This window comes from Etheostoma cragini, chromosome 5, assembly GCF_013103735.1.
Source record: "Etheostoma cragini isolate CJK2018 chromosome 5, CSU_Ecrag_1.0, whole genome shotgun sequence".
Classification (NCBI taxonomy): Eukaryota; Metazoa; Chordata; class Actinopteri; order Perciformes; family Percidae; genus Etheostoma; species Etheostoma cragini.
Genome location: NC_048411.1, coordinates 22,391,807 through 22,414,769, shown reverse-complemented (window position 1 = coordinate 22,414,769; position 22,963 = coordinate 22,391,807). Strand labels below are relative to the sequence as shown.

The window sequence follows — 22,963 nt, the reverse complement described above, 5'->3', positions numbered from 1 at the left end:
TTTGAAATCAGTCCTGTTAAATCTGTAAGAGAAGAACGTTATGTACAATCCCTGGAAATGGTAAAAAACGTCCAAATATTGCACAGCAAATTCAATATGGCTGACTTCCTGTTGGGTTTAGGAGATGGCTCTAAGAGGTTTTTGTTTAAGTCTAGAGATGACACATATGCGGAATGCCTTCCAGTTTCAATAGGACCTTTGCGGACCAACATTGTCGGTGCTCTGGCACTAATTAAATTGTTCTTTAATTTTCAAACCACCACTCACAATGGAAACATTAAACAATAACAGCTTTGTAAATCACCTTTGTATGTACTTCATTTATACTGACATCATGTAGCAGTTCAAATATAGTATTTTACCATATTTTCTTTTTTATAAAATTATAAAAACAATCTGGACACATGTACAGAAATATACTGTATGTATATACACATATACATAGAAAACAATCGGCTCTATTAGACCATTTCTTCTGAAATGTGAAGGGAAAAGGGGATGGCGAGAGCTAGCCCTGCTAGCCGTTTGTATGGACACAACACACTCTCACGGACGCACGCACACTCTCTCACATGCATTTTGGACAGAACCAACATCACCTTAACAGTTCTTTGCATCCAAGTCTCCATTTCCATTCTGCTGCTAGCCACTATGCCACTCCACTACAGAAATGGGTGTTTAGTGCCTTGCCTCAAGGCCCCTTTACTTTTTATGCTGGTCCTTGTTTCCAAAAAAATCACTCTTCCAGTCACAAGCTGCTTTGCCACACACTGGCACTCAGCAGGAGAAGGACCACTTTGCTTAATGTTTCTTTCTAAAACTCCTTACTGTCCCTGAACAAGTCGATGCGCAGGGCGAGCTCCTTGAAAGAAGGACGCAAGCAGGGGTCGTTATCCCAGCACTCCTCCATGATCTCATGAATCTGAGAGAAAGAAGAGGAATAAAAATGATTATTTGTGGATTAATTTCTGAGTTGAGCAAAATCCTTACACAGTCACTCATGATGGCATCGAAAGGTTTTTGCATTTAAGGTAACAATCAGTGTGAGAGAGACAGGGAATGTGGGGAAAAGGAGTACTGACATGCGTCAAAGGTCACCTGGTTGAGAGTTGATTTGTGAACGTTGGGGTTATTTGGTTCCTTAACCAGTCTGCTATTAGGCTTCCCCAACAACAGGTAATAGTTTTAAAATGCTGAACATTTCTGGCAAAATGGTAATGTTCGCCAAACATGTTGAGGTGCTTTACAGGCAAAAAAGTTGAACCTGATTCAAGTTTTGCACACAGTCATGCGGCAAGGCGCTGCATTGGCCATTGCATCAAAAACAATTTTTTTTGTATAAGATTAGCCTATTATGTTTTATACATGTAAGTGTAAGGTTAAAGATTTTTACATAGGGAGAAGCAATGCAACAAATGTAATGTACACAGGGCATCTAACTAAAGCTAATTGGCAGCACTCGTCCCCTTTGAGGATTATAAATGTTTAAATATGTATGCATGTGTCCATCTACTGTACATTGAAATACAGGTGAAATAGGGTGTTTGTGTAATTATACAGTATATGCATACAGTAGTAGTAGTAGTAGTAGTAGTAGTAGTAAGTGTACATGACAAGTTGATCTAGTCAGAAAGCAAACCGCAGTCTTGTCTATGGAAATTCATAAATGCATCAAGGTAATTTTAATTTCAACAAAGCTTTAATAAAAAATAAAAAAAACTGGATTAAAGATATGAAAACACAAAAGTTTTCGTGATGGGACATCTGGAGCTACTGGGACACCAGCTTCTCTGGCAACACAAATGGAATCTTAGCAGTCATGTTACTTGATGCCGTGAGATCATGTGACTGCCTTGTGTATTAAGACCAGAGTTACTTTGTGTGCACACTAAACAACTAATGAAGGTGTTTGGATGAAGACTGAAACGTCTTGTATTTTATATTTTTAATCCAGTGTTTTTATATTAAAGCTTTGTTGAAAGCAGTACATGTTCCTACCTCTGTGGGACACCCCAGAGGTTGAGGCAGCCTGCTGCCTGATTTGAGGAGCTCAATGAGGTGATAGACAATCAGCTGTCCCTGCTTGTCATTTCCCATCATGGACATAAAAACCTGGATGAGAATGGGGACAGCCGGGACAAAAACAGATTTAAAGATCCATTTGATTTACAGAAAATAAGATCTTTACAGATAATACAAAGTATACGGGTAAATGTACAACAATTGATGTCCTACAACTTGAGCAATAAACCTGTTATTTGAGAACAAACACAAAGTAAAACACGGGGAGAAAAATGTTATCAGTGTCAACTTGGCAAACTACAGTATGACCTCAGCAAGGGAGTCACAGTCTCTACTTTGTCAGGCGTAACGTGGAAAAGCACTACATTTAATTTATTTTCCAAAATGAAATTATGTTTAATTGAGACAACACTATGCACAAATTACACTGAACTCATTTGAATGCGGTCACATTCCCATCTTGAGGAACTGAATCAGACAGAGAAGTGGCTTCCATGTATTTGTGTCTAGTGAGCCGTTTTACTCAGTTACAATATATTACTATTCAATTCATTTGTAAGCTTTAATTCACAGTACAAGTTGAGAGGCAGACAGGAAATTAGAAGTAAAAAGGGGATGACATGTAACAAATCTAACCTGGCTAGCTGGATACAGACACTGCATTTGATGTGGTATGGTATCTTAGCCTTTAGGCCACTATACCACACCAGTTAGACTGCCGTATTTTCTAATAAGCATAGAGTGTACACATATTGCAAAGAGTGAGGCACTTGGTTGAATCTGTAGTTTTTTGTGTGTTGTTTGTTGTAACAATTACAGAGATAACGATATTATCATTAGATTCTTCTGGCTGCTGCATTTTTCAATCCTATTTTTTGCTATTAAAACAATCTTTGCACAGTAAATGACGTGCAGAAAATGTGTGCAGATTTGCAAGACTTTACCAGTTAGTCAATAAAGCAGAGACCATGAATCAAGTTAAAGAGGAGGTGAAAAAGCCAGTGAATGTGTGTGAGTGCCCTTACTGCCGGAGGGCTTGAGTTCTTGTCGCTGTAGGTGAAGAGCTCATAAAGCACCACTCCAAAGCTCCAGACATCTGACGCCACAGAGAACTTGCTTTCAGTCAACGACTCAGGGGCATACCTACAAAATAGCACACTGTGTGATTGCCTGTCCCTGTTCTGCTCCTCTAGAGAAGGTTGTGAATTTACAAGTTGACTTCAACACTAGAAGCCTGTACTACAAGCAAGATTTGGCAAAACGAAGTAACTTCAGGTTTAAACCAGGTTTTTTTTTGGTATCACGACGGTGGATCAATCGTTACCGGGTTTAATTGCCATGGTAATTTATGCTGAACTCCTAACCTGCTTGGGACCAGGTTATGTTGGATATTAGAGATCAACCGGTGTAAAAGCACCGCCAACTGACCAGTCAATACTAGATTGATAACGGCGTCACCGTTCTTGGAAGATCCGTGGAGCTTGGTGCGCATAGAGAGAGAGAGAGAGAGAGAGAGAGAGAGAGAGAGAGAGAGAGAGCGAGAGCGAGAGCAGTGCGCTCATTAAAGCTAAACATTTAGGAAACCAACAACCCCGTTAATACTTCCTGATGGTTATTTTTATTACAGATATAGATTTTCAGCAGAGGGAATTACTTACAGGCTATTTGTCAGCTTCTTGAGCTATATGTTGCCAATGCGCACATCGGTTTGAATTATGTTTAAAAAAAAATTAATTTTTTTTATTTCCTTTCACGATCACTTACCACTGCCAGGGTAGCAACTGAAATAATAGGCTAAAGCAAGCAGCTTGTGGAAAGCACAAGTATAACTATGGTCAGATCTTGTGCCTGACTGATGGGGAAGTGATATTTATAAGCGTTGTGATTTACGCATTTACAGCTTTGGCTATTTTTCTGCCAGCTTTTCTTCCTGTTTTAGGAAGTAGCGACTGTACTGCATTTTGCTTGTAAAATTGTGTCTGCGTTCTTCATATTTACATAGAGTTATGGTTTGCTCTTCTCATATAAAATATGTGGCTCTAATAGATGGTTGCGATGGTCATGATGTGCAAACTCTGCCTCTTTTATTGGAACGCGCCCGTTAATGGTTTGGGAAACCCTGGGTTAATTTAACTAGTTCTTAACCACTGTGGTGACACAGGTTATGCGGGACCACGGTTGTTAGGTTAGGTGAAAACTGTTAACTGAAATAAATCCAGGGCATATTGATCTTGATTCGTAGTACAGGCCTAAGGACAAGGTGCATTCTTTTTGATTCCAAAACAATTATCACAGCAAGTACAAATCACAAATAAAATAATGGTACAAGAATTCCTAACTTGGATTAAACCTTATGAATTATGTGTTAGCAACAACAGGAAATGTGTTGAACCCCTACAAAAATCTAATTTAGAGGTTGTTGTTTTTTAAAGTAAGATTGCTTCAGTAGAAGCACTATGTACAGCATCATGAGGAGGGTGCAACAAAAATACATTAACAACAAAAATAAGTATGGAGTCTGACCAGAATATGGGACTCTCCCCTGGCTCTTTGACCATGTAGTACTCTTTGTCCTGAGGCAGAACTTTGGTGAGGCCAAAATCTCCAATCTTCACTCTCAGCTCACTCTCCACAAGGATATTTCGTGTTGCCAGGTCTCTGTGGATATAACGCTTACTTGACAGGTACTCCATACCCTGTTAACACAGAGAAAACAACATATTTTTGTATCTGTAGCTACAGAGGTTGGGAGCTCTACAGAGCACTGGGACAACACTGAACAAAAAAATGAGGTACCTTGCAAATCTGTGACATGTAATGCACAAGCTTCTTGTGGTCGATTCTCTCTTTGTTTTTCATGAGGTAATCTCGCAGACTTCCAAAGGGCAGATACTCCATGACGAGACAGAGATTTCGTCTACCTGTGAGAAGCCAAAAAAAATCTGTCATCCAGAGGACCTAGCAGCCTCAAAGTATTGAACTTGTAAACAATTTGGCTGATTGACAACTCAAAGTGTACTGTCCTCATTTACTAATAATAATGCTGACACTGAGTATAAGAAAAAGAATAGTTGTTTGATATAGCTTGTTCATCATTAAGTTGGGATGTATAAAATGGCTATATTTCATGTATGTTTAGTATCAACCCAAAAAATAAACAATATATAATATACTATATTGGGTGTCTCATATATAAATTCTATTTATGTGATAGACACTCAGAATCACAGTCAGGGGCTCAAAGATAAAAAAAAAAACTACATTTATTGTTCAATAAGGTAGGTTTATAGTAAGTAAAGTCACAGTAAATGCATTGACGTTATAACAGTTTGGTGCAAATTGTTCAACTATAGTTTTGCAAGTCAGTGAAGCTGGTTAAAAAATGCACACAGTATATAGGCAGGCAAATGTAATTTGTTGGAAGGATAAAAAGTGATTAAGATGTGAGCAGCTAATTTTCAAATTATCCTCCCAAAAACATTTTTTAAACTTTTGGAATATTAGAAGATTGAAGGTTCTAATTACATATCCACTGTACCTGCACTGTAGCAAACGCCTTTGTACTTGACGATGTTCTCATGCTGCAGAGATTTCAGGATCTCAATTTCTCGCTCAAAGTCTCGTATGTGCTCTGCAGTGCTCTGCTGGAGTTTCTTCACAGCCACAACTTCTCCAGTGTTGTCCTGAAGCGGGTCATATCGACACATCTCCACACTGCCAAAGTTTCCCTTAAAGAGAAGACCGACTTAAATGAACAATCATTTTTTACTCATAGTTCGATTTTATATTTTTTCCGTTTCACGCAGAGCGAGGTGGAGACCAGTTCAATGCAAGTACATCAAAATTCAAGCACACCAGTGAAGTTGTGATACATGTACTTAGGGGCTTATGTTACTTAAACTTAAAATTAGTAAATGGCTGAAAAAGTGGTAGCTACATAACTATCCAAAACAATGACGTGACGTGAAGAAAAAAAATATTAGCATCTAAGTTAATTGTTTACTATAAACTAATCCTATGATAATCCACTCAAAAGATAAATATAATATCCATAATACCCCTTGTATGAAGAATATGATTAGTCTAAGCCTTAAAAAAACATAATAAATTTAACATGGAAGAAAACTCTACTTGGGGTTAGGGTTTAATCCCTTCTGAAGAAATGCACGCTAAAAATGTATCAAGACCTAGAAGTTTAGATGAAAAGAAGCTTGCAATGGAAGCACCATATTGAAAATACTTAATTTCAAGGCAACTACTTAGAAATCTCAGTTCAGAGTGATGAATCCCTATTCTCAGTTCTCTCAGAATCATGTAGCCCTAATTCAAGAACAAATGTAATGAAAACAAATCCCTAACAAAAACTTGTTGCAAGAGGATAAAGGAGTCACAAGACTAAGCATATTAACATGGGTTGATTTGAGATTTTGAGTTCAAATCTTCATACCTTCCCCAGCTGTTGTAGGAATATGAGGTGTCGCTCTTCAAACTGAACCGGCTCCTGAATCTCAAAGCCCCCAGTGGACCAACCGGAGCCCACCGTCCTGTTTGGCAGGATGTCACTGTCCAAAATCAACTCGTAGTCTAGGGACACATAGACAAAAATCATGTACACGCAAGAGACAAATGGACAGTTTAGAAGTTAAGTGAATCAACATCTACAAGCTAGGCTAATCGTGTCTTTAATCAATCTCTGCACTAATCATCCAGAGATGAAATGCTAAAGAACTCCTTGAACACTTTCTCTACACTTCATTACAATAAGCAGCTAATGGCACCTAATAAAGACAAGGACCGTGACTCCCTTTTTATTTTTTTATTTGTGAAGATACTCTAATAAATGCGTTTGTGCAGGGGGTGTGTATCTGAAGACATTTGAAATTCTACCCTGGTGTGACCTAGATTCTCTGTCCTGACACCAGTAGGAGAGAAAACACCAACCTGGTGTGAAGAGGCTGTGCAGGTCACGGATAACTGCACGAAATGTGGGCCTGAATGTTGGCTCGTAGTCCATGCAGCTGGTAATCAGATTAGCTAGTTCGGTCCACTTTGGTGCAGGAAGCTGGTGGTGGTCATCGTAAAACAGGGTTTTCTGTGAGACAAAATTATTATTATACCATAATATGCACAGTATATACAGTACTGTAACCATTATTAATTGCACGTGTACTAGCTTGATCCAGTGTATATTTTAGGTCACACCACCCAGCCCTACCTTAGAGTTGTCCAGTGTTGCTAAAGGTTTCTCCCCACCACTGCAGATCTCCCACAGTGTGGTGCCAAAGCTCCACTTGTCTGCAGCCATGCTCAGGTTGGCAGTGTCCTCAATACACTCAGGGGACACCCAAGGGATCCTCTCAATCAGTACTGATCACAAACAAAACCATTTAACCCACCACGGTTAGTCAACCACCAAAATTGTCAGGCAAAACAGTTGATTCATTCGGATTTTATGATCCAATTGCCTCATTTTGCAGCTAGCAATAAAAAAAAAAGGAATCCCTTCCTTTGTAACACAACTCTTTTTTCTTTATTTGAATAGCATCCCAATGGAATTAACTTACTGTATCACTGTTCTCTATAATTAAAAACAAAATGAAGTAACCCAGTGCAACACGGATTTAAGACGGTACCATCTCATTGCAATCATACCCTTGGTATACAGCCGCCCCCTGCTGATTACAGAGGCATATTACAGTTAAGATGAGTTTAGTCATAAACTTACTTTCTTTGGGCAGGACCGTGATGCTGATGCCAGGGTCACTCAGTTTGATGAAGGGGGGGTTCCCGGCCCTCCAGTCGTCCTCTCTGATCAGAAGAACATTTTTTGCACAAACATTCCCGTGGACAAGATGTTTTTCTTCCTGCAGGTTCAGAAAAAAGGTTCAGAGTCTTTTACCAACACTGAAAAAATATTTTTTTCAAATCACTCTTCTTACAGTTTCTGTTTACAATCTTTCCAGTTTTTTACTACAATTTGTGTCCCAAATTAAATATGAGCAGCACACAAATTGATATTTATCAACACTTTAAAAGACTTGGCATCAAATCTGGTACTAGCCACAGATCCTTACCAGGAAGTTCATGGCCCAGGCCAGCTGCTTAGCCACCTCCAGCTTCCACAGAATGTTTATCGAGTTCTTGTTCTTCTTCAGGTAGGTGTCCAGCGAACCAAACTTCACATGCTCTTGCACCATGATATCTGAGAAAAATTGTTTTCAGCTGACGTTAAAAGGTAATCTAAGCAATTACAACAGAATACTTAACTTCTTAAAATACCTTGCAAAGGGGGCTAAATAACAAAAAAGTAATAATAAGGCCTGGCGAGGGAAAAACTTTGCATGGCCATTGACCAAAAACATCCGTTGACCTCTCAACTCAAGATATCTGAATGAGATATGAACCCAATTTTTATTTATTTTGTGTGATATTAATGTGATAGTCCCAAAGTAGTAGTAATTCATTGTAGTAAGACCATGTTTTGAAACATGACATCACAGTTTACAATGACCTATTGTGACCTCTAAGATAAAGCCCTATGAACCTTACAACTAAAAACTAGGGATAAAGGGAAATTAGGGGGTGTGTGGCTTTCCTATGTATGATGAAAATAAGAGGGTTTCTGAGCGTTTTTCAGAACAGAAGCTGTCGCCATCCAATCCCCGCAAAATGCAATTCCTACATAAATCTCCAAATATTTAGTTTTCAATACCAAATCCAAATCACAGCATGGATTTATCTCAGGTGTTCCTCAAAGTCTTGGTTGTTGTTGTTTTTAACCATTTTCTTCTCTTGTCAAGTGTTCAGAATTTGTTGAATTTAGTACCAAATCTGTGAGTGGTAGCAACCCCAACATTTGCTACAACAACTTTTGAGACATAAGTGAGCATGAGAATGGCCATCATGTACTTTCATCATAACGTGCAAAGTCATATACACTTTTACAATTTATTTTTAGCATAACCAAAGTTACCTGCTGGTAGCTGTAAAGTGCTATATAAATAAATCTTGATTGATTTTTAATAAATTTGTTGTAATTAAAGTTGTCTATCAAACGTCCATCTAACAAATTGATATTAAAACATTCTCTTCTTTCTTCTCACTGTAAGGACAATTAAAGAAATACAGTATTGACAAGTTGAGAGTGGGGCTCTAAGACTGACTTACTTTCTTCTCCGCAGACACACACACCATAGTTAAGGATCAGGTGCTTATGGGACAATTGGCTCATCATGCTGGCAGCTTCAAAGAAAGACTGTAGGACAAGAGAAGACAGAAAACCAAATAGCTTGTGCTAATGATAGACAAAAGACAAACCAACAATTTACACAACAACACGATTTTCAGGTCTACAAAAAGAGTGAATTAGGACAACTAGGAGAAAGCTGTTGCCGTTGCAGAGTTATAAAAGGAACATCCAGAAAAAGGGCAGGAATACTGCCAAAGTAAAATAAATTGTCAGACACTGCCTGAATTAACCAGCAGTTAATTATTTCTCAACCTTAATGCACTGTAAGTAAAATTGCTCCAACCGTCAATATATTTCACTAGTGCTGTCAAACATTTAAAATATTTAATCGCGATTAATAGCATTAACGTCATAGTTAATTCGCAATTAATCACATATTTTTATCTATTCTAAACGTCCCTTGATTTCTTTTCGTCCCATTATTTTTTCTCATTTTTATGCTCTTATCAACATGGAAAAGTGGATTGGCTCGCTTTGCGCAAATGTTTTTTAAAATATTGAAAACAACATTGGCATATAGCCTACTTTAGCGTTCAATTTCACATGCAACATTCTCACTTTGAGCAAATAATCTATCACACAGTGTAACACTGTCCATCAATAAAAGGATAAAAATAAATATACTTTGACGAGGGGGCGGAGAATTTGCATCAGCTGTGTGCTTGGCCATCATGTGGTATTTGAGACTGGATTTGCTGCGATGATAGCTCAGTTTACAACAACAAAACACACAGATAAATTTGGTCTTGTCAATGGAACCATTTAGCAACTTTTAAAAAGTAAACTTTCCATTCAGAATCTTATTGGCATCCATTTCGGCGTCTAGCGGCGCCATTCACTCAAATTGTAGCGGTACTACTCTTTGGCCGGCTTGCAAGCCCAAACAAGTAAGTGCGGCATGTCTGTTGTTTTGTTTGCGGTCTAGCTAGATCCGGTGTGGTGTTGTAGTTTTTCTAATCTTACTAGTTGCAACAGTATGTGAAAAAAACTACAAAGTTTGCTAGGCCAAAAAGAATGTAAATCCCGCAATAAAAAAAATTGACAGCGTTAAAATGGGTCTGCATTAACGCCGTTAAACTGATAGCGCTATATTTAACTTTGTGTTTTTTGCCAATTACCAATTTGTGGCTATAAAAACAACATGTCCTTGCAAACAAAACAATTTATACACTTTTAAAAGTCACAAACCTCAGAGTAGTTCCTGTGGGCTTCATCCAGAACTTTCATGACAACTTCGGTTTGGTGCATCTGTCCATAATCTCCCAGCTCCTTGCGGACCCCTTTGAAGATCTTGGTAAATGTCCCTTGGCCTAGGCTCTCCATCTGAAAGGAAGCCCATTAATGACTCTTAACAGGCAACTGCCGTCATCAAAATCTGAGCATGATGCGTTAGAAAAATACTCGGAATAGGATAGTGGAATAGTAATTTAGTGCTAATCAATTGTTGGACAGATACATTTTAGTAAATACAAGCATATGACAGTCCTAAACATGCAAACTGAGCTTACAAATTCCAGATCTTCTTTCCTGATCTTGTGAAACACCATCTGACTGATGTTGTGTCGATGTAGAGACGGAGATCGAGGCACTTCAGAACCCTTGTTGCTCCTGCACACGAGGAGGCATGACTTTTCTGTTGTTGGAGAGACAAGTCTTGTAACAGAAGTCTTGTCTACAATCTTGACAATCAAACTTTCAAGAATGAGATTTATAGTTTGATAAATCCATAGAACGTTAGTTTTACCTTTGGATTTAGGTGGACAGCACTTGCTGAATTGGAAAAGAATGCTATCAGAGCGCACGGTTTCCTTTTGGTAGCAGCTGAGAAGTTCCTTCAAGCTGCTGAAGTTTCTTTTGGTTCCACTAAGGTTAAACTCCCCGCTGGCAGACCTGGTTATCTGGCAGTGCTTGTATTCTACAGAAGCATACACCTACAGTAGCAGACACAGAGGAGGGCAGATGGTGGAAATAACATAAATATGTTTTCCGTCATGGAATTGACAGCAATACAACAACAATTTCCTAGTCTGATTTTGAGTGAGACACCGATCCAGATGGATTCAATTTTACAAGGAAAAAACTTGTGGGGTGTAAAACAAGTAGCTTTTTAAAAAACACATTATTGTACCGTGTACAAGTTATTACTACCACAGGTGAATGTTACTTACCTCAACAGGGAAAGTCAGAAAATACTTGTTGAAGTCTTTAGGGCTATATCTCAAAATGTACAACCCTCGCTTGTTCCCACACCTCTGAAGCCGGTTAATGGCAAACTCCATTCTACAACAAAAACAAGATGCAGAACAGTCACAGCAGGCTGACCTTCATCTCTGCAGGGAAAAACAGTATTACCGGTTCGGTTTTGTCATACAGTAAATACCAAACACTTGAGGAATGCTTGTACATTTTGGCAGGAAGTTTGAAACACTGTTTATAGATGATTTACAATATTATCCTGTTAAGAATTTTGCATTTAAAAGTGGCAATTTTCACTGTAGCCAACACAGACAGGTCCGGTGCAGTTCAGCTGTAAACATGGAAATTAGGAGTAGGAATGTGAATGATGTAAAAAATAAATAAAATTTGCAGCTGTGCAAATTTACACTTATTTTTGTGCCTGGCCCTGATGCAAATGAGGAGCCATCGGCTAGCTTGTCAGATAAATGAGGCAGTGTAAGCACCACAAGTTAAAATAAGTCATTCCTATAACATAGTTAAGGATTAGGTTGTGTTCAAAATAATAATAAAAAAAAGTGACCGGCCTGCTAATGCGGTTTGTAAAATTAAGCTTTCTTATTGTTCACTTACGAGATCGGGCCATGGCAATGGGAAGCAATAGCCTCCACAAGCCTAGGAGGAGCCACTTCTTTACAAAGGTAGTGATGGGCATCTGACGTCAGTCGATAGTAGCCATCAATGAGGGACACAAAGGAGAGGGCTTCAGACAGGCTGGGGAACTCCAGCTCCTAAGAATATACAAAAAACACTTTTAGACATTATGTTTAAACTTCCATCATTCTCCAACTATCTCCAGACTGCATGTTATATTTATTGTTGCATTGAAAGCAGGTAGCAAACCAAATGCTTCTAAATCTCTGCCTATGACTACCATGTTTTTTTCTACTTTTACAGCCCTTACTGAGATAGCAAACTATTGTCACTGAAACTGTCTGTGCTCAAAATGTTTCTTCACCTGCTAACAACAGACTAAAGTGAAATTACCAGATTCTTGCCATCTTGTTTGTTGATGGTTACCACCCGACTCTCTGCAGCACCCTCCCTGCTGGCCTGTTTGATGCTGATGTCAGTAACATCAGGGAAGTCACACAAGGTCTGCAGCTCCTGGACAAACAGCATAATAAACAATTTTTGTAGTTAGAGGAGGGATGTACTAATCCGACTTTTTTAGTCACGACACCCATACCTGGGGTTTGGGTATCGGGAGTTACAAAGTAACAATCCAACACCAGTGTTTAATTAACAAGGTTTATGCCTCAGTGTGTCAAAGTGACAGGGATCATTCTTTTTTTTGTGTAAGATAACATCATTACGAGGTAAACCTGAATGCACCATGATTTTACCAGGGGCCCCTGAATGCACCATGAATTAACGAGAAGCACCTAAATGCACCATGCAGCTTTACCTTGAATGCCAGCTGGATTCTTGCTATATCACAAGATCATGCAAGAATTACAGGATCACCTATCCCTTTTTTAGCTAGAAATAAAAGAATTATCAACACATATTTGGCGTCCGTGTCAAAAAGATGGATGTGATTGCATGCCCAGAACAGGTAATTACAGTACCCTTTTAGATTTGAACTGTCTGAAAAAAAAATTCTGGAGGCGAACAGGTGTAAAATAAGTGCTATGGAAAAACTTAAAATGTATGTACCAATGTACATTTTGGCGAGATTTTATCGCAAATCTTGTTCCAAATCTGCAAAGCTAAATGTGACTTCCAGATCACGTTCCCACAGCATCTTCAACAAGTCACAGGCTGAAGAGTCTCAGTACAGCAGTAAAGAATGAATCTTGTAAATCAGCCCCTTAAGAGACTTGGCTGAGACAATAGCACTTTCCAGCTCTGATAGCTCTCAATGTATCCTGTTCTTCCTAACAAGAGATTCCAAAAAGTGGCAAATTTGGAGATATTTGAAAGTGTGTGTGTGTGTGTGTGTGTGTGTGTGTGTGTGTGTGTGTGTGTGTGGGGGGGGGGGGGGGGGGGGGGGGGGGGGGGGGGGGGGGGGGGGCACTGTGACTATCACAGAACGCTGCGCGGTCAGCTGAGAGTTTTATTCAATCCGAGTACAGATATTAACTCGTATTACTCGTATAATACTTTTACTCTGCAAAAGTGCTATATCCGTACCGGATACTCGTTTCAGCCGATTACGCGGCTCATCCCTATTTGTTACCTTTTATATTGGTGATCTGAGAAGGCCTCCACTCATTTAATAGTCAGCTGCATGTCCAACATATACAAAAGAACAACGCTTACTGACAGCACTCATGATACCAACCTGGTCAGAATTTTTCAGTCTCTCTCGACACCACTGGATCCCACTGTCCGCTGCCACCAGGATAATGAGCTGTCCACTGGACAGTTCCCTGACCTGGAATGTCTCTGTGTAGAAGGCCTTCTCCAGGGACTCCATGCTAATGAGGTACTTGAGCTTGAGGTCGCGCGCTGTGGTCCGACACTGACTGAACTGCTGAATGAAGCGCTTAAAGCGAAATCTGATTCGTTTGCGTGTCAAGAAGTTGCAGTCCTGGATCTGAGCTCTCATGTCCTTTGGCAAGAAGGACTTGTAGCTAAAAGTAAGCATGGGAGACACATTACTTTTTATGTATCAGCATGAATACTTTTAAAATAAAATTCAGAATATCTCATGCATTTAAAAAAGAAAGTTATTTATTAATGAAAATTTTCATCATCATTTTAAATCATTTTAATGCTGTCTTGTTTGAAACATTCAACAAGACATTGCACACAAAACATTTGTGTCAACTAAAAATAACGTTAGGGTCTGACTAACGCTACGCAAGTCACTAGGATTTGATTCCAAATCTTAATTTTTTTTGTAGCTTAAAAAGTACTGTATTAAAAGAACATGTTTGTATCACAGAGCATCGAAACATTTCTCCAATGAATTGTCACTGAATGCTCTCGACAAATTCTTAGTTTTGTTTATGTATTCTGACAGATTTTTCCTGCTTTGAAGCATAACTTTGCCAATATCAGACTCTTTAAGTTCTTGTACAGGTGTTTTTTTAAGACAGAAACACCCTTATGTTCAAGAAGTTTGGCTTGTTTTGTAATGGAATTTTACTGGTTTCAGTGCGGTTTTTCATTTCAGGTAACCCCCAAATAATCAGATCAAAAGCAGTCTTTATCTTCCAATGGTACCTTATTGTGTGGTAGATGTCCAGCGGTGACATCTGTCTCTCCTTGGCTGTTCTTGTCATATCGAGTACAGCCATACCAAGGCACTCTTCCTGAGTCTCATGGGAGTTGGGGATCTTCACTAAGCCATTGACAAAGTCATTCCTCCACTTTGCACACAGAGTAAAATTATATCATACATCATTGTCCTTGCAAAACTTAATCCTTTGGACTTGTATTTGTAGTTCTATTATTTAACCTCCAACTGGCAAATGCCGAAACAAACTTTCCTTTGCAAGTCATAATAGCTCTAGATTAGAATGTGAGGAATTCAACATATCCTCCACAGAGCAAAACATCATCTGTCCAAAGTGAACGCAAGCATGTGTAAGTGCTTAATAGCTGCAAAGACACAATGTGCTACATGCTCAAAATGACCCCTGCTGTAGTGTTTCCCTTCTCCCTTTCTAATCAGGCTTGTCCAGTGCCACAAGAAAAGATTTCCATAGGCATAATTCCACATAATCCTTCACTTAACTCAGGGTTCAGCTCCATATTGACTCGATATACCTGGACTCACCTATACTACACACATTGTTTCTATTGCAATGTGGTTTATACATGTCATCTCTTGGCTGAGGGCATGCAGGGCTGTGATGATCCATCTGATAAAGTCTCTAATGTCCATTTTTCCTACTATCCAACACAGATATTGTATAGCTATTGCGGAGTGGAAAAATACTTTGACTTGACTGTGATTGACTTGTTTCTGTTCAAAGGAAAACAGAAGAGAGACAGCAACATTGAAAATGTACTTGACTCAAATGTCCCACTAAAATAGTAGTACTGTGAGCCCAATTGGCACAGAGCCCGATTAAACTGTTTGGTTGCCCTGGGGCAAAAATGCATAACAGGCCCCAACTAACCCCACTAACTTTGGACAACAGCACCACTCTGAGCCTGCTGTGATCTGTCAAGCATGAAAGATTCTTGAAGCGCAAACAAAAAACAGCGAGTGGGAATTTAATTTGGTTCTCTCATTCAGGTTTTGTGCACACTGGGAGAAATTTTGCAACTTGTACGTAAAATACACCCCTCAAAGAGTTACCGTAGTTCCCTCTTACATGGAGGCTACAACTGCACACGCTGAAAGTGTCAGCTCTCTTGTTGGTGCCACTTGCTTGCATGCACAGCCTTATTTTCCAAAGCACCTTCTCACCAAGACATCCATGGACAAACATGAAGTTGTCATAGTTTGTTACTTCTATCTTTATTAAGATCCCTGGACAATGCTTTTGAAAAAACTACAACTTGATGATGTGACCTAACTAGCAATCTAACAAACTGATGTTCCCGCACTTGTTAAGGATACAAGCAGCTTTTTTTCTGACACCTAATGAAAAATACTGGGCTGCTGCTTTTGAATTTTATTGTTAAAGTTGTAGTACATACTATTCCCATGTAGTTAATTGTCTGTCAAGTTCCTATCTATCGAAGAGTGAGTTAAAACAATTGTGATTGAGCATACCGCCTGATGAAAGAACTTTGCTTTGCTGCTTTGCCAAGTAATAGAATCTCTGTCTGTGGCGACCTTCCCTTTCTTAAATCATAGTCATTGCATCACAGTTAGTAATGCTTTTTACGTCAATCAGCACGAGTTGGTTTCCCCGTCTGCCTCTGGCTCGGTCTGTCTTCTCTGTAATGAACCACCCTTTGTACGGAGTCACTTTTTGGGACAAACATTCATGACATATTATTATTATGATATATGAATTATAATAGCATTGCCATAAAGCTGAACACCACTGTGTCAAGAAAGCAAAATACAACCCAACAGGGATCCCTGACTGCTTAAGCAAAAGCGTAACTCCATATAAATGTACTTCAGAAAAGAACGTGAAAATTAATTAAGCAGTACTAGTTTAGCGCAAAAGATAATATGCACCTCAGTACAGTGACCAAGCCTGGGCTCATGGCTTTGATAAATACACTGGATAAGCAGGACAACATGGCAGACAAAGGCGTTTGCCATACTCACTGTGCACATACACATTTTAAAAACTGTCCAGTGAAGTTCACAGACAGTGTTTAAAATGTGCATTTCTGCAATCTGTACTTTAGCTCCAGATGTGATTTGTTACTGACTTTCATAATAATGTTTACACCAGGCTTATTTGTCAGGGCTTTGTGTTTTCATGGTAATAATTACATCACACTGTGATAGAAGTAGTTTATGAATAACTAATAATAATAATAATAATAATAGATCACCTAATTTGATCAATATGATAACCTACAGGAATAAACAGTTTATCCTTAATCTATCCAATATCGTGTTGGTAATACTACACAATAATGTATTGTTTATCTTTGTTGAATAAAATAGCAGATATAGAAAATATCGCTTTTCAAATCGCAATATTGGTTAAAAAAAATGTTTTAAATAACTGCAGTTAGATTATTTTCCTAAATCAGCTAGATGCTGCTAGAAACAACCTAACTCAAATCTTACAGACTACAACTTTAAACGGATCCACAAATAAATAAATAACTTCAAACCAGTTTATGTAATTAAGAGGGTGGCTGTATGCTGAAGTGCTCACCTGAGAAAAGAGGTAAGACATTACAAAGTCATCAAGGACAGGGCTTTCTGACCCCTTGGTGACCCCAAATCGATATGCTCGGGATGCCCCACCACTGTACCAGCCAGGGAAGTAGTACCTGTTGTAAACGGTTGTAGAGAAAATGCATTAAGTCACGAGGATTTTTACATTTCAATCTGGAAAAGATACTTAAGAGGCAAACAGACACAACATAATGTATGCTACCTTATTCTGAAGAACACCTCTTCAGAAGCCAGTTCGTCAAGCTGGAAGATGTGGTTGGGTGAAAACCACAAGCGGTCTCGCTCTCGAAAGAGACCAAAAAGGTTCAGGTACAGAGGCGATATACCTAAAGCAGACAATAAGAAAGTACACTATGTTCTGTAAACTTGCACTCAGTCATTTAACTATAATGGAATTATGTTCTTTAAGACAGCATAGGTTTGCTTTACTGTACTGTGTGTTTCTAGCTTTAACCAAATCAATGTTCCTTGTTTATTTATATACACAGTTGCTTGAGAAGGTTTACACACCAATGCTAAAGTTGATTTAAAAGATGAATAAAAAAAACGTCTTTGGAAATTGATCTTAATTCAAAAATTTTAGAAACATGCAACCTTTTAAGCACAACAATTTTCCTGTGAATGAATAATGTATGTATTGTAAATAAAAAAATGTTCTTCTTTAAAATACAGGGGGCATGAGTATACACACCCTTATGTTAAATTCCCATAGAAGCAGGAACATTTTTATTTTCAAAGGCCAGTTATTTTCAAGAAGATATTTAAAGAAGAACATTTATTTATTTACAATACATTATTCATTCACAAAGAAAATTAGTGTCCTTTAAAGGTTGTATTTCCCTAAAGTTTTTGAATAAAAGCCTTACGATCACTTTCCAAAATATGTTTTCTTATTCCTCTTTTTAAATCAACTTTAGGATAAGTGTCTAAACGTTTTCAAGCCAGCGTAAATGTAGAAAATGTAAATTAAGGGGAAATGCTTTAGGACAAACACTAGAAAACTTTCTGTTTCTAGTAGCAACAAAGAGGACCAAAAGGTCAATAAAGATTGTCTAAAATGTCAGTTGTGTTTATCATTAAACACATAACATGCGATTCCAACAACATGCAGGTTAGTCTAGCCTCCCCCTGCATAGCCCTGCTCTGTGTACCTATGCCCTAGGTTACAGCAAAAACAAATGAATGGAGCTGTATTTTGCAGGGATGCATGGCTACTCACTGCATGCCTTGGCTGCATCTATACAAAGCTCCTCAGCCACATAGTCCCCAGGTGGGTAGCTGAGGAAGCTGCAGTCGGCCGCTCCTTGGCTGCTGTGGTAGAAATGAATTTTCATAACAGCATTGGCTGGCCTTGTGTCTGGAAATTCCCGATGGGCCGTCCCATTTTGGTGCACTGCAGGGCATGTGTCAGTCACAGTATCCATGGCTGGCAGGGAGGCCATCAACAACACCTGCCCTTCTATCAGATAAAGGCAAAATGTCAGCAAAAAAGTATAATTGCATCTTTTGTTTTTCTAGCAAAGTGTGATGTATCAATCATCATGATTAGCTAGGTAATATGATCTCAATTGTTGCATAAAATAAAAAAAAAGTACATGAAGTTGCAGGGTAGAGGAACCATTGGCAAAAAACTAAATGTAAATGTAAATGTAATCCAAAACATAGGGAGACTCTCCTTGAGTTACGAAACACAAAGATATATCGTTGTAAATAGAGTACTAAGATGTTTGGCCCTTTTGAATCACATTTTTTAACGTGCTTATCTGGTTTAAGATTTATTTAAAAAAATGTCATTAATTATAAATTAGTCTGTATCGATCACATTTCATTTACGGGATGGTTCTGGTGCCACTGGAGGACTAGCCAGATGTCCCTCATTTTTGGCCGGATGTCCCTTACCTTCCGCTTTTTTTTTTTGTCGGCATTCTAAACTTCGGCCGATTTTTCAGGACTACAGTTAACTGCTCCTCACATATCTGCAGGGTAAATCGAGACAGCTACCTGGACTATCTGTCAAATCTGAGCTTTCTGTTGCACAACCTTTGAACGTACACATTCCACCAAAACAACTTCTTACTAAAGATATTTTGCAGAGGCACCACTGCTCCGTCCAAAGCTTAGCACCGGCCAAGACGGTTGCGATTGTTTTGAAGAAAAGCCAATATAGCAGAGCCCTTGAGAGAGTACTGTAAACAGCAACTAATTGCAGTGTCCAGCTGTGCAAACCTGTGGCTATAATCGCTGCCAAAGGTGCCTCCAAATATTGACTTAAAGGGGTGTTTAACCTCCAAACATTAATTACGCTGTGTTTAATGTTTATATTAGGCTAAATTTAGATCATTTTGTGGATTTTTTTTTCATTTTGAAATTGCATCCATCTTGATTCAAACGCCATGGGTGATAAATATGATTATTTCCCATATCGATTATTTAGTTGATCCTGCCTTATGGTGTTATAGAAAAATAGTGACAAATACACATCACAATTTCCCTAAATCCCAAGGACATTGCAACAATCCAAAAGAAAAGCTTTAATCCACAACAAAATAAAACAGTAAAACATGCTAAATCCCTGCATTTGAGGAACTAAAATACTTTAAGGTCAGCATTGTACTTAGCTAAGTGACTAAGTGACCTTTAATGGTCTAACCGATTCAACATTTATACTGTAACGAATAAGTTATACTTAAATATTCAGCTGTCTATTTGATGTAGCATTTTACAGAAATTGAAAAAAAGGAAAGCACCTATGATGGTGTAGAGTGTTTGGTATTCTCTTCACTTTTTACAGAAGATGTTTCTAATGAAGCTTCACAATGCATGTTATTTTGACTTTCAGGACCACAACATACATACATACATACATGCATACATACATACACATACATATTGCATTTTAGACCTGAGCAAGACTGTGAATAATGTTGGAACTAAAGGGGAACATGCAACAGTTTCTGGACGCTGCTTGTTGTTATGGCAAATTCAGTGCTCACTTAAAGGTTGCTATGTAAAATTGCAAATCCCAAATTGACAGTTAAACGGAATCAGAAACCTTGCAGCAGGACAAACTTATCAAGGCCGTGATCTTGTGTGCTGCCGTCAGCTAACGTTACAGCTAATGCTGTAGCATTACGTTAATCTATCTATCTATCTACAACCAAACCTAACCTTCAGGGAACGTTACCGTAACCAAAAACGAATGTTCCCAGAGCGTTCTGGGAACCAAAAATTGTTAGCTGGGTAGGAGTTACGGACCTAGCTAACGTTGCCTCTGTATGAGTTAGCTACCATACAAACAAGCGAGTAACGTTATGCAAATGTATTTTAGCAACTTAACCAATTAATGCTAAAGGTTTATGTTTGCGCGCCTAAATAAACCAGACATAAGATATCAACGAAATGTTAATGAGTGTAAACACTTACTTTGGTAGATGAGCCAGCTAGCTAGCTTGCTGCTAGCTTCCTAGGCCAACGCTGCAGCCAGGACGAGCGAGAGTTTGACAGCTACGGCCAGACACTGCTGCTTCAGTTCTTTAAAACCAGTACTCAGACTACAGGCCAAAATAAGCAATTTATTTTATGGCAGAAATCCATCTGGAAATATTCTTATTTCCATGCCACACTCAGCTGGATAACCTGCTACATAAACTACCTCTGGTCAGCCTAGCGTTACCCATCTCACTCCGGAGGAACTTTAGACGTGTAACTTATCTTGTCATTCTAATAACTTAAGCTAATGCTAGCTAAAACCACGTCGTGCTAGGTTACAAATTGGTCCGATAACATGGAATTCGTCTGCAGTCAATCATCTTCTTGAGCCAGAAACTGTGGCAACAGCATTAGTTACATTATTGACATCTTTTGCTGAATGCCTTTAACTCTGACAAGGTAGCTAATTTATCAGTGGCAGCTACTGCGTGCGCAACCGAAGCCCCAAGCATAGACTGTATATGGTCTATGGCCCCAAGTCAGTCAACAAACCAGCCTCTCCCACTATACTAATGCTGCCTTCAGGTGCTGTCTGAAATATCAAAATTACCGACAGACAAAATGCCAATTAGTGTCTCAAAATCATCAACAAAATGTATATTGTTAATACGTATTGTATTTTTTTTTCTTCTTCTTATTTTCATCTGATACGTATTGTATATTTTTCTTTAAATTTTTGCTCTAAGCTGATATACTCCAATCTAGCATTCATGCTATCATTACTGGTTGTGGTGCTTCTCAAAATTCAAACCACATTTCCCATAAGACTTGATGCTCCTGGTAATGGTGCTATTTGTCCCATGGTTCCAAACCCTGATCCATGGCGTCCCTGTAAGCATTTGTTTTCTTTTGCTATCTATCTATCTATCTATCTATCTATCTATCTATCTATCTATCTATCTATCTATCTATCTATCTATCTATCTATCTAATACATGGCCATTCATTATTTATTTCAGCTCTATTTGCACTATTGTATTCTTGTTTACAGTTTACATTAACAGTTTAACATGCACATGGACAGTGTGTGTATTTAGAACATTGTTTTGCCCTAATTAAACTGCGTTTTTTGTTGGTGACATGATTATGTAGTTTTTTGTTTGATCACTGGGTGGAGCATTGTTCTCGGAAAGCATATAGGTAATCAACAGCCAGAGGTACACAGGTGTGTGGCGAAGGGGAAAGCTAACAGTTTGGCTTGTCAGTGGTATTGTTTTATTGGTGTTTAATTGGAAAGCAGAACAAAACTTACCTGAAATAAAATGGACCAACTGAAATATAGCTGTGAAATGGTGAGAATGCACAATCCTGAAATAAAAGGGTCACCACGCTTAAAAATATTCAATGTATGGACATTATTGGCAGCCCAGAACACACATTCAAGACAGTTCTCCTTTTGTCGCATTGCGTTGGCTTAATGTACTGTAGGTCTGGTTAAAAGACTCTACATACATAATAGTTATGTTTATGCTTGTTTTATAGCCTAGTTATATGGAAGCTTTGTTGTCCTTATTTTTAACTGTAGGATGTGTCTGTGTCTATTTTGCCTGTTCTGAACTGGTGTTCCTGGTGTGTGTAGGCTACACATACTTAGCTAATAAAGCTGATTCTGATTTCTATAAAAGTAGGGCACACAATGGGTTATGAACAACCTGTCACTTGGAAGCAACTTCTCTATTCACTAAATTTATACCCAAGAACTGCCTAGTTTGAGGTTGTCAAAGATTATCAGAATAATCCTGAGTTTTTTTGCCCACTTTTTTTTCCCGTTTTCTGGCTCTTATAAATTTGAAGATGCGGTTTGATTTGTTGTTTTAATGCATCATTATACAACATTGAGTCTAGGAATTTGGAGGTTTTGAGGAGTCCATGAAGGCAGCATCAGAATCACTACCTTGGTTTATGAATCGACAAACCGCAACCTTCGCAAGCTAACCAACAGCCACCGAAACTAAAATGAACCACAAGTTGCACAGATTACAGCACAGTTTTACAAGGAAGCAGCCAGAACACAACATCATAATGTTAAATGAGATTTAGGCTGCTTTAGTGACGCTAATTTGTCAGAGGAGTATTGGTTAAACTTTATTATAATGGGTTTGGGATGTAGATTGTGATATTGCTTGTGTTTCCTTAAATTTGTCAGCAATGTGTAGGCTATTTTTAACAATGATGGCAGTTTATTGTTTTAG

At 38.5% G+C, this 22,963-nt stretch overlaps 1 protein-coding gene across 1 annotated transcript; it reads right to left on the bottom strand.

The window, feature by feature from the left end:
- Positions 1–296: 296 nt before the first annotated feature.
- On the bottom strand, positions 297–21,225 carry jak2b (Janus kinase 2b). Its single transcript, XM_034871005.1, has 24 exons — positions 20,706–21,225; positions 18,502–18,738; positions 17,485–17,608; positions 17,260–17,377; positions 14,681–14,826; positions 13,794–14,085; positions 12,494–12,613; positions 12,080–12,237; positions 11,440–11,551; positions 11,016–11,202; positions 10,780–10,904; positions 10,460–10,594; positions 9,190–9,277; positions 8,097–8,224; positions 7,748–7,886; positions 7,238–7,389; positions 6,964–7,114; positions 6,470–6,606; positions 5,561–5,750; positions 4,819–4,943; positions 4,546–4,718; positions 3,048–3,165; positions 1,999–2,112; positions 297–922 (listed from the first exon to the last, which is right to left on the bottom strand). The coding sequence occupies exons 2-24, from the start codon at positions 18,722–18,724 to the stop codon at positions 815–817; spliced, it is 3,363 nt and encodes a 1,120-aa protein (XP_034726896.1). The 5' UTR covers positions 18,725–18,738; positions 20,706–21,225; the 3' UTR covers positions 297–814.
- Positions 21,226–22,963: the final 1,738 nt, after the last annotated feature.

What these genes read in the sequence shown, in the direction of transcription:
- jak2b (XM_034871005.1), bottom strand. Translation starts at nt 18,724, where the DNA reads ATGGCCTCCCTGCCAGCCATGGATACTGTGACTGACACATGCCCTGCA. An exon ending in TCCTACAACAGCTGGGGAAG is followed by an intron (nt 5,751 to 6,469) that starts GTATGAAGATTT and finishes CTTCTCTTTAAG; the next exon opens with GGAAACTTTGGCAGTGTGGA. An exon ending in CTCTGGGGTGTCCCACAGAG is followed by an intron (nt 923 to 1,998) that starts GTAGGAACATGT and finishes TCTTTCTCTCAG; the next exon opens with ATTCATGAGATCATGGAGGA.